General features: G+C 43.2%; 1 protein-coding gene across 3 annotated transcripts in view; it reads right to left on the bottom strand.

Annotated features, from left to right (window-relative positions):
* Nucleotides 1–16,067, bottom strand: part of dab2ipb (DAB2 interacting protein b) — a 94,180-nt gene extending 78,113 nt beyond the window's left edge. The window contains exon 1 of one of the 3 annotated variants that reach the window (XM_035527709.2): nt 15,898–16,067. In XM_035527709.2, coding sequence (XP_035383602.2) covers nt 15,898–15,937 — 40 coding nt within the window. In that variant the 5' untranslated portion in view covers nt 15,938–16,067. Of the gene's footprint in view, nt 1–7,009; nt 7,232–7,515; nt 7,620–15,897 lie in introns of those variants that run through there. The other 2 variants (XM_081719962.1, XM_035527710.2) reach the window with 2 other exon arrangements.
* Nucleotides 16,068–16,750: the final 683 nt, after the last annotated feature.

A 16,750-nucleotide genomic window follows, 5' to 3' on the forward strand; every position in this document is an offset into this window, starting at 1 on the left:
CTTGCCATGCAGTCTGTCTTTAAAAACTGTAAGAGGATGCCATCCTGGCAACAAGTGAGCCCATGAAATTTCCTCCCTGCTTGATATTCCATGATCAACTGTTAGTGGTTTTATTGAAAACGTGGAAGCTTTTAGGAACCGTAGCAACTCAGACCACCTAAAGTTACAGAGTGCTGCGGCCCACAGTGCATAAGAGTCTACAACGCTCTGCTGACTCAATAACTACAGACTTCCAACCCTCCAGTGGCATTAACATCAGCACTAAAACTGTGTGCCGGGAGCTTCGTGGCGTGGGTTCCCATGGCAGAGCAGCTGCGTGCAAGCCTTGCATCACCGAACACAACGCCGAGCGTCGGATGGAGCGGTGCAAAGCACACTGCCACTGGACTCTGGAGCAGTGGAAATGTGTTCTGTGAAGTGACAAATCACACTTTTCTATGTGGCAGTCTGGTGTACGAGTCTGGGTTTGTTGAATGCTAGGAGAACATCACCTGCCTGACTGCACTGTGCCGTATAGCTGTATGGTTTGGTGGAGGAGGCATAATGCTATGGGGTTGTTTTTCAGGGGTTGGCCTAGGCCACTTAGTTCCAGTGAAGGGATATCTTAATGCTTCAGCATACCACGACATTTTGGAGAATTGAATGCTCCCAACTTTGTGGGAACAGTTTAGGGAAGGCCCTTTTCTGATCCAGCATGACTGTTCCTCAGTGCAGAAAGCAAGGTCCATAAAGACGGTTGGGTGAGTTTGGTGTGGAGCTTGACTGGCCTGCACAGAGCCCTGACCTCAACCTCATCGAACAGCTTTGGGATGAACTAGAATGGAGATTGCCAGCCAGGTCCAACATCAGTGTCTGGGCCTCCAAAATGTTCTTCTAGGATAAATGGGCAAAAATGTCCATAGACACACTCCAAAATCTTGTAGAAAGCCTTCCCGTAAAATGGAAGCTGTTAAGGCTGGGAACCAATTTCATATTAATGCCTACGGATTTAGAATGGCATGTTGTAAAAGTTCCTGTAGGTTTAACGTAATGAGTGTCTGTGGCACTCATAATACTGTAAACATATATAACTGTCCAGTGCATTCCAAGCAGTGCTAACCATCTCAGTTTTTTTGCTTCTCTGCCTGCCGTGTCTCTTCTGACGCTGATACAAGCTCCACGCTGAAGGAGAGTTCCTGCTTGTCTGTCCTCCACACCTGTCGGACCACCATGGACCCTCCAGCTGTACCTATCTGAGTCAACTGCATGTTCCACCTACTCTCCCGAAGAGATCAAAAACTGCTCATGGGTGCCATGGAAACTTTAGTGAAGAACCTTTCACTACTGTTACTGGCACTCCTGATACACTGTGTTTAGTTGTTTACTGTTTGGACTCTGAATTGAACTACTAATTAGTTCTCAGTGAATAATCTGTGCACCTCTGCACAGATTATTAGCAAGTGAATGTTAAATGCAAACGCAAATTTATTCCCTGTGTCATTACTTTGCCATCCAGTGTGGAGCGGAGGTGAAGGGTTCCCTTTCTGAGCTTTGGTTCTGATCTAGTTTTTCCTTGCTACTGTTGCCTTGGCTTGCTCATTGGGGCCAGGACCCAGATTCTCTGTACAGATGACTTCTGTAATGCTGATTTGTGAGAACATGGTATGTGTTGTGAAAAGCACTATACAATATAAATTTGAAATATAGTAATTAAATATTATGCATATGTATATTAAAAGCATAATGTCACCAGGTGCCCTTTGGTATATATAAAAAAATAATTTAAAAAATTTATTCACAGATAAACTCGCAATTAATTCACAGATGAACCACTGGCATAAAATAAAGGACCAATACAGATTGTGATCTTGTTCTGTGAATGCACCACCACATGTGCCATGAAAATGCAGCTCAAACCACTGCACTTCCACACAGAACATGCACAAGACTGCGAGGAATCTGTTAGTTCTCTCATCTGCCTGATAAAGTAGCTGACAGGAGCCATCGGACCAAATGTCATAAAATCATGTCGATTTGAATTTTTAAGATGTTAATTAACCTCAGTCTAAACTGACAAAGTATCAGTCTCTTGTTCGCAGATCACATTACTTAAAAAAGGTTTAACCAGTGAAATAAAGGCTCTAGCTAAAAATATAGTAATGTATGCATGCTTGACAGGTTGTCCTAAATTGGCTCAGTTCACAGAACTAGCTGCTGCTGTTTCCTTTTGCTCATCTTACAGAGCAAGCCTTCAGTTAATTATTCCACAAAAAGCCTTTCTGCATTCTGCCTGGTCATAAATGGCTCAGGCATGTGTTATGGAGCTGGGGGGTTGACCCTGTCTCTCTTCCTGTTTTTGTCAGAGAGCCACAGGAAGTCCGTGTGTGTATGTGTATGCACGTGTGTCCAGATGAGCATCAGCGTGGGTTCTTGCTTTATTATCTATGTGGAAATAAAGTATTCAGTGTGCATGTGTCTCTGTATGCCTGTGCGTGTGTGTGTGTGTGTGTGCAGTTGTGTGCGTGTGCGTGTTTTGCGGTGGGGGGGTGTCTGGACGGAAGAACACACAGCATTAAGAGAATGGCAGATCACAACAATGGAGGCATTTCTTGGCATCACAAATACCCAGCCACAACCATGACAACTGTGAACAAGACCCACGTTCTATTAGCGGATGTATTTCACAGCCTGCGGGATGCAAGCAGCTCTCAGTTTTTATTTATTCATTTTGATTAAGATTCAGGCGACTTCTTTGCACGCTATATAGGCAAACCAGAACACTAGACACACCATCGTCCGTAGCATGGTTTAGTAATGTTATGGTAAGATAAAAAAGCACGTTTCCTCAAACAAGTGGTGAGTAACCCACCACATTTTGCAGAACTGTAGTAATTTACACCAGACACTCACACACACTCACACACACGCACACACACACACACACACACACACACACACACACACACACACACACACACACACACACACCTTTCTTGCCTTCACTTGAGCAAGCACTATCCTAACATGTTAATATTACTGGGAAGTAATATTCCAGCCTTAATGTGTTCACAAATATCCCTTGTAAGCAAGTGCCCCCCCCCAAAAAAAAAAATGTAAATAAAACAAACACAAAACAAAACAGCTCAAGCCAAGCCCAAGTGCCACTGGGACACCATCCTCACTTAAGAGCACTCAGAATGCACAAATTCATTGTACTGCAGTGTAACTGATCATTTTAGAGTACAGTTGTATCCATCTGTCTCAGACTTGCAGACCTCATTTGATTAAAACGAAGGAGGTTACACTCCCGTTATGTGAGGAAACCAAATTTCTGTAAGTTTCTAGGACAATGCCCGAAGCCGGAAGGTCAAAAGAAGGTGAAGCCATACATAAATACCATACGTAGCGTGACATTTCTATGTCGCGCTCATGGAGCGGCTGGCGAGGCCCAACCTCACATGGCTGGGCGCGTGCTTGGGCCTGCTACAGTAGGAGATCGCAAACCTTACTGCTCCATTCCTACTGTGAGCCATGAGTTTTGGTTAGTCCACAAGCACTGCATAATGTTCCCTTTATTTGGATGAAAAACGGAAAAGTAATATCCACCACTCAGTTTGGAATAAAAAAGCGTGTTCACAAAACCGATTATACCGGAAGATCACGAAAATGAAAACGGACAGCCAACAAAATCACAAACTGAGCATCTTTGTATTCTTTGCCTTCTTTCTTGTGAACTGTGTTATGTGGCACATTACAACTAAAAACGCACGTGATCAGCGACCACAGTGTGGGCGAGAGTGACTCAGATTCTCTCAAGCAACCCTTGACAGCATGAAATGACCAACATATCTTTCTAATTAGCAGAGAACAATCAACATCCTGTGCCAATGATAAAGACACACACACTTATACACACACATGCAGGGTCTTATACTCTTTACTCTCTTCAAGCCAAACATTACATAGATGTGTGTAAAAGTATACTAAATTGTAATCTTGTGGAATAACAACAAAATCTAATATCAATACATCACTCCTAATCATCTAGGCTCAAGTTTGTCCCAGCAAAGAGCAGACAGCAATTAATGTAACAGGACACCAAGGAACATATTCTTACAACAAGATGTATGTGTAGATACAAGCAAAGAGAGGGTAGACCCAACTAACTGCACACGGGGGAGCTACTTAAAGCACTTTAAATGGGTGCCTAGGACATTAAGCATTAAGGACAACTTTGGCTGACAGCAGAGAGCGTGTGCGCAAGGAAAAATTGGGTGTTGGGGAAGAGAAGAAGGTATTTAACATTCCAGAGTGGAAGTCTGCCCCGGATAATGCCAGAGTACGCACCCCTTCAGAAAACCGACAGGAAAAGTCGATGGGACACTGCTACTTTTGTGACGTGCCTCGGGGATGTGCTTTTTGCAAGTCGCAGAAATGAACTGGTCGAGAGAAGTCGAGCACGGCTCTCTGCCTCTAGCAGGAGAGTACACTGCTACTGGCTACTTCACCCTTGCAGTGCTTCATTTCTTGACTAGGTGCACCTACTCTGTAACCGTAGCAAATAGGTTCCATATAGTTTAAAGTCAACCGTGAGTCATACCCCATCACTCCCTGCACCACTGCGGGGGTCAGAAGTCAGGTGACTGGCTGTACCCTGGGAAGGTACTCTCCGATGCACTCTATACCAGCCTCTTTCTCAAGAGACCTGGTCTGGACCAAAAGGCAGCCGTTAGCTGGATACTCTTAATCTATCTTCAGATTGTAAGTACAGACTGTTAGACTGTATGTGCAGTGAAAATAACATTGTTAGCACTCATGCAAACATTGTATACAACAATAATTTGTAATAAACATATAAAAGCATATGCATGCATGTATATACATACAAAATAGGTCAATACCTAAAACGTGTCATTTTAAAGCATGAAACAAGGCACACTTGTGCAGAGAACATGACATGCTGCCACCAGTCAACTAACTTCTGACTACACAGAACTGACCAAATGTTGTGTAAGGCAGTCCTATGACAGCGCAAATGATATATTTCCATTTTGGCTCAGTTTAATTGGGTAATAATTGTATACTGACATGGCTTCTGACCAAACTGTGTCTGCATACAATAAGTGGTGAGTGTTGTCACAGTCTCAGTAGGGCTCTTCTTTAGCAGTCACACTCACATTAGTGTCTCGCCCTGTTTGTTATGACAGTCCCTCCCTTTATGTTCATAATCTGACAAAGATTAAAGATTAATAAAGTGACTTCTCTATTTCATGTTTGAGCCTTAGTTTTATGTAGGAGTGTCACTGTAAACAGAAAGAGGCACACACTCCTACATACGGATACAGACATACACACACATACACACATACACACACACACACACACAGAGCTACTGTTTCCCCAGATACAAGGACAATATCAAGCCCAAACTTTAACTGACTCAGCTGCATGACCCCTTTGTAACTGAACCTGAATTCAGTCATTCCCAGCAACTGCATTTCCCAGGACTTCATAACTCGATCTTGGAGCGCAACCCCAGCACTCTCCTGGTAATCCCTCTCCTCTCCACTCTCCTGGTAATCCCTCTCCTCTCCAGTCTCCTGGTAATCCCTCTCCTCTCCACTCTCCTGGTAATCCCTCTCCTCTCTAGTCTCCTGGTAATCCCTCTCCTCTCTAGTCTCCTGGTAATCCCTCTCCTCTCCACTCTCCTGGTACTCCCTCTCCTCTCTAGTCTCCTGGTAATCCCTCTCCTCTTCAGTCTCCTGGTAATCCCTCTCCTCTGCACTCTCCTGGTAATCCCTCTCCTCTCTAGTCTCCTGGTAATCCCTCTCCTCTCCAGTCTCATTTCCTTCCCACCAGCTGTCGACTCCCTGGCTATCCCACCCGAGCTATTAATAGAGTAACAATGAACTCAGAAAACGGTATCGCTCAAACCTCACAAAAACAATTCCCAAAGCTGGAAAACTACGGGACAAATGATCCAGAATTCCAATTTACATTTAGGACACCACAAGAAGCTGGACAAACCCAATGTAAACTGACACAAACCTTATATGGACATATAAACCTATACAGTTTATTGGTTAAGAATAAGCAGCATACTGGAAAATGCCTGATCAGGAAATTAAGAAATTGTGAGCTGCACACACACACACACACACACACACACACACACACACACCTTAATGCATGTGTGCAAGTACACACACATCTTAATACATGTGTGCATTGGCATGTCAGACTACATGGCTCTTAAGAGGTAAAAGAATTCTTTTATCATAGCACTCTTTAGTTCACCCTCACAGGGACTTACACCATATTGTGTTAAACCTAAATCAACATCTTAGGACACCGTGAGACAATTTTCTATCAAAGACTAATGAGTAACACACACACAACTTTTTAAACAGACAATGCATGTGTATATATGTGGGGGAAAAAGCTTCTTGTTTCTAGATTGATATATTGGCGTGTGCAATCAGGGGTGGAATTTAAAGAAAAAACAGTACAAAATTAACATTCATGGAATTGAGCTGATTCTTTTATCCAAAGCAACTTACAATTATGACTGAGTACAACTTGAGGGTTAAGGGTCTTGCTCAGGAGCCCAACAGTGGGGCTTGAACCAGCAACCTTCCAATGACAAGTACCTTAACCAATGAGCTACCACTGTCCAATACCAGTACAGTACCAGTACACACTGTCTAGGCCTGGACAAACAGGAACAATGAAGACTAAAATAAATCACTAGTGTAATGAACTCCTGCACTCTGTAAACTGTCTCCTAGGGGGCTGAGTGAGACAGACTGTGTGAGATCCTGGCGCTTTTTACAAACACAGCGAAACATAAAAGGTGAAGGAAAAACCCCTCCAAGACTTCGCCATCCCCCCTACATACACACAACCCCCCCACCCCGCACACGCACACACACACACACACACACACACACACACACACACACACACACACACACACACACACCACTGACAGACATAGCAAGCAGCGAAAGAGAGAAAAATTCTCCTTTACCTCTAACTTGGGCCAAGTCCTACAGCAGTGGAGAAGTGATGGCTAAAACTATTCCAGTGCCACCACATGGATGACCAACAGCAATGCCCCGTCCCAGCAATGTCCAGCTCTGTCTCTCTGTCTCTCTCTGGGTCTCTTCCCTCTCTTCACACTGACACACTTTCCAAACCTTGCCTGCCTTAGCGGGAGCGACAAAGCATGTGTGCGTGCATGCTCACGGTATCGTGTGTATGCGGTCGAAAAAGTACAAAAGGGAGGAGAACATGTGAACGTATGAGCGTGCGTGCGTGCGTGCGTGTGTGTGTGTGTGTGTGGAAGTGCTGGACTCCAGTAGGTGCTTTCACTGCGAGCACTGTTCAGATCCTCCCCTTTTCAAGATCTAAGCCATGCAAACTAGGGGAGAGGAAGAGGAGGTTTGTGTGTGTGTGTGTGTGTGTGTGTGTGTGTGTGTGTGTGTGTGTGTGTGTGTGTGTGTGTAAGAAAGAGAGTATATAAGATACATGTACCTTGTTTCTTGTCAATTCACATCCCATCAACAGCAAAAGCAACAGCTAGTATCCTTTTGTCCACCTATACATACACACAGACGTTGATAGACACACTCTCTCTCTCACACACACACACACCTCTTGTGCATTATGCTGGGGAATGCCGTTGTTCTTTGACACCCTCGGGGTAGACAGGAGGCGGGGTCAAGAGCCAAGAGAGTGGAATTCCAGACCAAGAACCGACCAATCAGGACTCAGGCTGTGGCGGAGTAGGCAAAGACACTAGGCATGCATTCTACAGCTGCATAGCCTATGAAAATCAAGAAAGAGCCCTGCTCACAACATAGCACACACACACTCCACCAACTGATCTAGCCAAAGCCAGCAGATCTGGCAGAAGCCATTCACTGGCAAAAGTGAAAAGTTAATATTCTTTAGATTTCACAACATAAACAGACTCACACACACACACACACACACCCAAAGACGCACACACAAAGACACACACACACAAGCACTTGCAGTCTGATAGTCTCATATTTCCTTTATGTCTCTGGGCAGTGGGAACATGGGACATTTCTCCATGAAAGTGACATAAGTATCCATTCATTCTTGCCCTTCCATGACCTAGTGACACATCTGAGATTTCGAGTGAAAGAGAGAGAGTGAGAGAGAGAGAGCGAGAGAGAGAGAGAGAGAGAGAGAGAGAGAGAGAGAGAGAGAGCGAGAGAGAGACAGAGAGAGTGAGAGAGAGAGAGAGAGAGTGAGAGAGAGAGAGAGAGAGAGACAGAGAGAGTGAGAGAGAGAGAGAGAGAGAGCGAGAGAGCGAGAGAGAGAGAGCGAGAGAGAGAGTGAGAGAGAGCGAGAGAGAGAGAGCGAGAGAGAGACAGAGAGAGTGAGAGAGAGCGAGAGAGAGAGAGCGAGAGAGAGAGAGAGAGAGTGAGAGAGAAAGCGAGAGAGCGAGCACCTACAGGTATGTCTGTGGGTACAGAGTTTCAAAGGCAAGAAACTAGAAACTGCCCTCACATAGGTGACCACAACACCTTTCTGAAAGCCTCTCCTTCCTGCCTCACAACCTTTTCCATCTCAGTTTGTGTGTGTGTGTGTGTGTGCGTGTGTGTGTGTGTGTGTGTGTGTGTGTGCATGTGTGTGTGTGTGTGTGTGTGTGATCACATTTCCTTCAAAACGCACCACAGACACAATGCGCTTACGACAGACTGAAGTTAAAAGGTCACTGGCCTCTGACCTTTTGGAAAAGCATGAGGCTCAACCTGGTCTTTAACTGTGTGCGTTCAGAACACTTGTGTTTGTTGCTGTACTGGGTTGCTTGTGCAGAACAAGGAGCTGTGACCCTACTTGTAGTCATCTGATTCTAAAGCTCGCAAAGGAGAGGTCCTACCAAAATTACAGACAGGCTAATTACAGCTAAGACGTATGCTTAGCTTTAGCACATATTTATTGCAGACTAAATCCAGATTGAAGCAGAAAAAAATAAACATTAAGAACCTGGTCAATAATAGAGAAAGTTTTTGCTATCTGGCATTCAAAAATGTTGACTAGCATTCTAGTCTAAAAATGTTAAGGATGAATTTCCTGCCATTTCACAATGAAGTTAGCAAAAATATATCCATGAAGTTACCAGTGCATAATTAAGATCCAGTAGTCGTAACAGGATTAGAGAAGATTTTAACCAATCATTGCCTGTCCAGATGATCCCTTTAAGACAGCATGATTTGTTTCACTACAACAGTAATACTTTCAGTCTGTACAATGCTCGTCTTACTGCTGCCTGTGTGATTTATTAGAAACACTTATTTTATTGGAAAGTCCACTGTCGTGGTTCCTACTCCCACCCCTGGGCAACAGATGGGCATGCTCCGTGGGAATGCTCAGGCTAGTAACTGAAGGAAATTGTTGTCAGAGTGCACTTCAAACCAAACAACGGGTGCTTGGCCGCCTGAATTGCCTTCCGAAAGCTTGCTGTCTGGAATTTTGCAGTGTTAAATGCGCTAGGCTGTTTTCGGGCATGGGGAGGAAGAGCACTGAGCAAACCAGGCTGAACGGCTCCAGGAGCAGCCAATCAGGATGCTATGCTGTGTTCTTAATACTTATTTAAATATGGAGCATCTAATGGCAACCATTTTTAATCAGCTATATCAAAATGTATCCAGCGAAGTCTGTAAGAGTGTGAACAGTGTCATGGTTTTTCCTGTTCAGACCACGTAGCCAAATTGTCAATTTGGCTTTTGTGGGGGGTTTTTTTTGAAGGGATTATTTATTTTTAAAAAACCTGTGTTTATTTACACATATGTAAATATTGTGGTGTGGCGGCACCTATATTCAATTTCTTTGGCCGATATGATCATTGCTCATTAGCACCTTCTGGCTGATATCGATATTAATAACTTTTTACTGTTATGCATTTTAAAGCAAGTTCAAACTATAATCTATTCATGAAGGGTGTAAGACATGTTAAACTTTAAAAATGTATCATTAATTAATGTTACATAACTTCAGGTAAATCAGACCTCACAATTATTGTAAACATATGCTGCTCTTAGTACAAAGAGGGCCAAAAAGGTTTAATTAGATTTCATTTTCTAACCTTTCCGAGATGATGAGTGCCATTTTATGCCAGGATCTGAAAGAGGTCACAGAAAGCTTATTAAACAGAAGCTTTAATATGCTGAATTAATGACAATTAGCACTGGTAATTATCAGCCAAAATTACAATATTGACAATAAATTAAAAATAAGATACTGATCTATTGTGCACCTCTAAAAACAACACAGCATGGTCAGAATACTTACAGAGCACAAGGTAATTGTCATATCCATGTCATATAAATTTACGTGTAACAAGTCCATGTAGCATAGCACATTTATTTCTATATCTGTTTAATTCAACTTCGAATCAGTATATCAGTTGTACAAAATGTGAAGTGCATTTTACCAAGACCAGTAACGGACTAGAAAGCTGTTTGCAGGTGTACATACTGAAGCCATATGCAGTGCATGAATACCAGCTCAGTGTAGGCCAGTTTGCATAGGATAGCAGTGCTTTCACCAGCAACGTGTGTCACAAACATAGTCCATTTTTCCTGCATGACAACATCCTCATTCACCACACACTCAGTAATTATCCTTGCGGTGTACATATTTCTCAATAAACACTTTGGAATCACCTGCTGTTCCAAATCAGATGGATCTGTAATTGCAAAGTAAGTGATTGATCCTTTTTTCTGCTTCAAAACAATCAGGTAGTACATAAAACACATCCCCAGCAAAACCTTTGAAAGTTTTTATTTCCATCACCTGAGGGTAACCTAGACACTATTTATTATTATTGTCATTGACTTGAATTGAATTAACTTTGTTCAACTGAAGCTGGAAATGTTTCTTTAGTCTCATTTAAATACAATAATTAAAACATCCAGCATCAGAACACATAATATGATGTTACACACTCAAAAAAAGAAAAACAGTTATGCAAACTGTAGTACGCTGCACCATATGACATTCAACTTGTCTGTTTTGTATAACTGATCAACTAGCAATTAAATTCTTTTTAAAAAGAATTTGCAAAGATTCCTTGTGGCCACTGGTATTCATTTATTCAGTTAAACATAGTCCTACAAGGCACAGAAATCTGAAAGTTAATGTGCAGAAAAAAAACCATTCTTCTTCTTGTTGTCATTATTATTAGTAGTAGTAGTAGTAGTAGTAGTAGCAGTAGTAGTAGTAGCAGTAGTACTGAAGTCCTAACTGTTAAAAAGAACACGGTGTAAAATGTAACCTCTGTGGAGCAGTGATTCGGGGTAGATTTCCAACCCAGCTTCAGCCCTGCGGACGAAAGCCGGCAGCTGTGCGCGGGACACAAAGCGCCCCTGTCCGCGGCGCGCGGGGGGGTGAGGATGGGCACGTCAGGAACTCGCGCGACTCCGCCACCAAAAGTCATATTTTTTAAAGTTATACATTTCCATAAACTCTCATTTATTCTCATGAATAGTAATAATAATAGCAATCATAATATTAACACACATGCTATTTATGATTACTAGGGAAGGTCCTTATGTATTTAAAAGTCTAGCTCTGTTCACGCTTACGTACTCGGTTATATAAATACACCCACGAAACAAGGGCATCTTAATCTGCATACGGTGGATTATAATATGCACGTTCGGCGTCCGCCGCGATTAGCTAATTAAATAGCCTGGTTCGTTCATGGGCAACTGGCGCTGGATTCTATGAAAACTATTTATAAGGGCAAACATGAAGAGGACTAGACTCAGTGCTCGGATGCGACGACATGTGAGATCCCAAGGACAAGGACACAATGTGGATAAACGCACAGGCTCCGTGTGTACATGGTCATGCCTGGTTTGATAGATAGCAGGGACCGTTTTAAAGAGTCTGTGGCCTGTAGGTAGTGCTGATGAGTAACTAGCGCACACCATTTTTAAGCAGGGTGGAAGTTAAAAAATCTAAAGACCAATGAATGCACTGCATTGTATTTACTTTTTTTCTTAACAAGCTCACAGAATAGAAGTAAATAGAGTTTCGTACATATGCATCAGAATAAAATAGTTTTTAGGTATGTTTATGTAACTACCCTAAGGGTAGATAAAGCCTCCACGACGCCACGTTAGGAAACACTTGTAACTGATGCGCTGTGACTGATATGAATCACAGTATTACTGCTGTCTGTACAAGGACGAACTGTGCTACTGTTGGATAAAAATGAGTGCCGTTCAATTAAACCAATGATGCATGAAACCGGTGACAAAGCACATCTACATCAACAGAGGTGCAGCAAAGTGATGTATTCTGTACAAAAATCTTTGGAAAACTAATCTGATGTAATTCGTTAAAATGTTCTATTAATAGCATTGTAATATTATTCATATTATCCACCTAAAATTGATTGGGACATGTTTCTAAATCTTGACTATAATAAAGCAGATAAGTGCTTTCAAGTGGCTTGACTAGACTATTTTCCACATCAAAAATGACAAACCTTTCTCTCAGTATTGTATTCACTCTAAAGAATAGTTGTTTATATACTTAAGAGCACAGCTACATACTGAGAGTGTGGGACGTAGATGCTTAAAGGGAGAGGCAGACAGAAGTTACATAACGATCTTAAAAGATACGAGAACTTTCTCAGAGCCTGACAAAACAAGGTTTATTCAGTCCCCACATTACGAGGTCCTGTGAAAAACCTAACGCTGGGTCGCCAAACCTGGCCTGCAACTTGTGGGCTCGGTGCACACCTCCTGTGGGGGAGGCGGGGGTGCTGCTTGTGAGAGACAGTGTTGCTCAGCTCATCCCAGGCTCACGCATGCATGCACAGGGTGTATAGCTTTTGGCTTCATCATGAGAAACTTTGCAACATCACATTTGGCACAAGTGCATTGTGTTTCCCAGATGCAGCGAGAGAGAGAGAGAGAGAGAGAGAGAGAGAGAGAGAGAGAGAGAGAGAGAGAGAGAGAGAGAGATAGACCAATAGGGAAAGAGAAATTGTATTCTGATTCTCATTACCTAATAAAAAAGCCAAGCGGTAATCCCCTCTCTAAATCTCCCACTCCACATTTCTCTTTTATTATAGAAAATAAAACTTAGTAGGACAGAAAACACTGAGACCCATTTCCATCTCAACAAGGGCTTTAGATTCAGGATTTTTCTCTCTCTCAAAACAAACAAACAAACAAGGAACAACAAAAAAACCCTCTTTTCATATACCCTCCAAAAAGCCTCTACTGTCCACTCTAAACAGACCTGGATGGCCAGACTCCACCATCGCTTGATGAGTTTCCTGCTAAAACCATGATTTATTTCTGATTTTTGCATGGATGTTTAAACATTGCTAGCTACAAACTGATCTTATAAAGTGAAAATGATAAGGTGATTATTTACAATCTGAGTTTCAAGAGTTACGTCATTATATATTCATCTTCCATGTATTTTTGGTACATTTTGTACATCAGTCATATAGAACATCATATAGAACATCAAATTTGTCTTATTTATGGGCTGTGTGCAACAATGTTACAGTTCAGGGATTAATCTGAAACATGTGCTTCAGATGGGCAAGACCACCTTGCTTTAATTAGAGCCTGATAGCCGACTATCAGCTTCAGCTGGCATCTCCATGGAGCCTTTCAGTCTGACAGCGTTTGCCTCTGAAACCCTTTAGAACTCAAAACTGGGCCTGTTAATGAAAACTCTCCTGTAGTCCTCACCTTCTCTAAGGGGTTTCTGACAGTTAACTGGCATACTGTGTAGCCGATGCCCTACTTTATTTCCATCTGATCAGTTCAAATGAAATGAAAGGCAACGGAGTTCTTGTCCTTACACATACCTTGTATACAAACGCGCGATAGCCATTAGAGAGAACAGGCAGCAATATAATTTGTAGCTCGTCTTGGGGAAGATCATAAACCTTCTACAGTCGCCTATAAATAAAGAATGGAAGTCATTTCTTAGAAGGTCATTACATTGCTGCATATTAGAACCTGATAAAGAAATGGAAGACAAACCTCACGCTGTCAAAAGATTGGCATAATGACCTCGACATAACTCACAGAACAGCAACTGAACCTTTTCAATATGTAAATGAATTACAGAAACCCCGTATTAGATATCAAAGGTCAGCACGCTCGGAATAAATCTTAGGGATCTGACTCATGAGCTGTGGCATCAACCTTCACGTCTCAGCCCAGGTTCCACACCCTTGACAGGGTGTACAGCTCTCAGGATGTGTGCACCCTATCAAAAACACCCATTATAAGACCCTTTGACCACAGTCAACGCTGGTGTTTTGCATATGGCTGTAGTTTTTATCCACAACACATTTTGATTCTGCCTTTCACAAATAAGTAAAAAATGACCCCCTAAGCTATTGGTTCCAATTCCATTACATTATTGTAGTGTCGTTGCAAAGAACATCAATGACTTTGTGGGTTAATTTTAGGTCTAGTAAACCCTCCATTTAGTGCATGGGTAGTTAAACTCAGAAGTGGATAGATCAGGTTCAGAAAGCAGAAATCCTCCTCAGGTTTTGTTCCAACTGCCTGGATCTGCTACTTAGTTCAAGCCAGCAGGTAGAATTAATTAGTGAGATCAACTATGTGATGTAAAATCATGGCATGGACGTTTACTTGCAGAACCTGGACTAGTCCTAGAGGCTACAGTACCTGATTGAACTCACCGGCTGACTGTCAAGCAGTCGGTGAGGTGAAACAGGTGCGTTAAGGCCGTGGAAAAAGCAGACCGTGCTACAGACCGCCGCTGCTGTCTGAAATCCCCTCTAGTGTCTTTGCACAGAAACCCGGCATTTCCACTGAGCTGTCCCAAACCAGGGGGAATGGGTTTCTAATTTCATAGTCCAGTCACTGGATCGTGTGACCACACATGGCGCTGGCCAAAATTGCGGCATGGACTCCTGGCAGAGCGGTGGTGGGTGTGGCACAGAGAACCAGAGACGCACTGCTCCAGTGTGTTATTTGGGGTTTATTCTGAGATGCTCTGAGGCTTTGGCACGCGCCGAGCACAGATGTTGGCCTTGACAACCGCACAGTGGCGTCGGGTTCCGGCCGCCATCGCGCTCGCCTTCGCCTGCCCTTCTTATCTCCTTTGTCTTTCTCTAACCACACCTCTCCCTCTCTCCCTCTCTCCTTCTCTCCCTCTATCCCTCTCTCTCCTCCTCACTCTTCCACCCTCTCTTTCTATGGCCTCAAGCCCGTTGTGGAGGGTTGTATTTTAGACGGACTCCGGTGGATAGAGAAAGAGGCGTTTAATCCTCGCTCTCCAAATATTTTAGAAGTTGACTCATTCCATGGGGCCACATTCTTCCTGAAGATTATGCACCTCTCTCTGTAGAACTTAGCAACACTGCAGCAGGGTCCCTTTCCACAGAGATCATGGAAACAGTACAATACAGCCAGAAGCTCTTTAAAGGTGACAGACAGATGCTGTTATTAAAGTGCACGGCTCAGGGCCGGGAGCACGGGGAAAAGAGGCGTCGTGCTCAGAGGTTTTGTTTATGGGCACGGTGCATTCTACTTTGCCCCACTCTTCTAAGTCTGTGCCTCTGGTTCTCATTCTCCAGCTCCCGCACACCACTCTATGACCTACAAACACAAAACTGAACCACCGGAGCATCTTGCACTTTGCTGAGGATCCGTATGCGTTCCGACACACAAACCCCTAAGCTGAGTTAAGTAGGAGAAATTCCCAAGCTCTTTCTACAGAAATAGAGACCAACTTGCAAACAGCCCTCAACACCCTCCAACACATAAAGTGCTAAACTTTTCCACTCACAGACAGACCGCCCCGAGGCTGGTTGCCGTTGGCTGCGAGGTTCTGGCAACTGCACAGGAGATTCCCGCGAGCGCTTACCAGGTTGAGTCTCAGGCTCGGGGATCACGTCAGGCTCCATGCACCCAGGACAACAGACGAAAGTCCCGTGCGAACGGCTGAGTTGAAGGGATAGAGGGATGGAGGAGGAGAGGGAAGAGAGACGCGCTCCCTCTGTCCTGCACGTCAGGAGATGCCGTGTTCCCCGACTGTTGTTCTACATCCACATGAGCGTGCCTCCGTGGAGAGAGCGACAGAGAGAGAGAAGGAAAAAAAGAGGAAGAGGGAGGAAGACGCATGTGGTGTGCATGCAGATCCTTCTTCCCACTAAGTTGCTCACTCTCTTTCTCTCCTTGCTTGCTTCTTAAAGGCACAGCTACCCTGGTTGTGTTTTTCCCACATTTTCCACCACAAATTTCCAACACTTAGAAGACAGGGACTTGTTCTATTTATATGAATAAACACTCTAGAAAATAATGTTATAGTGAGAGAAAGAGAGAGAGAGAGAGAGAGAGAGAGAGAGAGAGTGAGTGTGTGTGTGTGTGTGTGTGTGTGTGTGTGTGTGTGTGTGTGTGTGTGTGTGTGTGTGTGTGTGTGTGTGTGTGTATATGTGTGTGTGTGTGTGTGTTTGAAAAGAGAGAAAAAACAGAGAAAACTCCTGAAAATCACTTTTTTTTGTCCTGAGACTTTACATAAAAACAATATTTCATCCCAAATTCATTGCTTCATTACTAGAGTCCTAGAGTTGATCAGGATGTTAGTATGTAATAGTTATAATTTAGGGCTGCATATGTCTCAGAAGGCATGAGTTGTGATATCTGAATATCTTAATAACATTTAACATAACAATAAAATAACTGTTACCTTAATAAAATTTCCTCTGATTATTTATGCG

The sequence above is a fragment of the Electrophorus electricus genome, chromosome 8, assembly GCF_041902795.1.
Source record: "Electrophorus electricus isolate QZ-2024a chromosome 8, ASM4190279v1, whole genome shotgun sequence".
NCBI classification, from domain to species: domain Eukaryota; kingdom Metazoa; phylum Chordata; class Actinopteri; order Gymnotiformes; family Gymnotidae; genus Electrophorus; species Electrophorus electricus.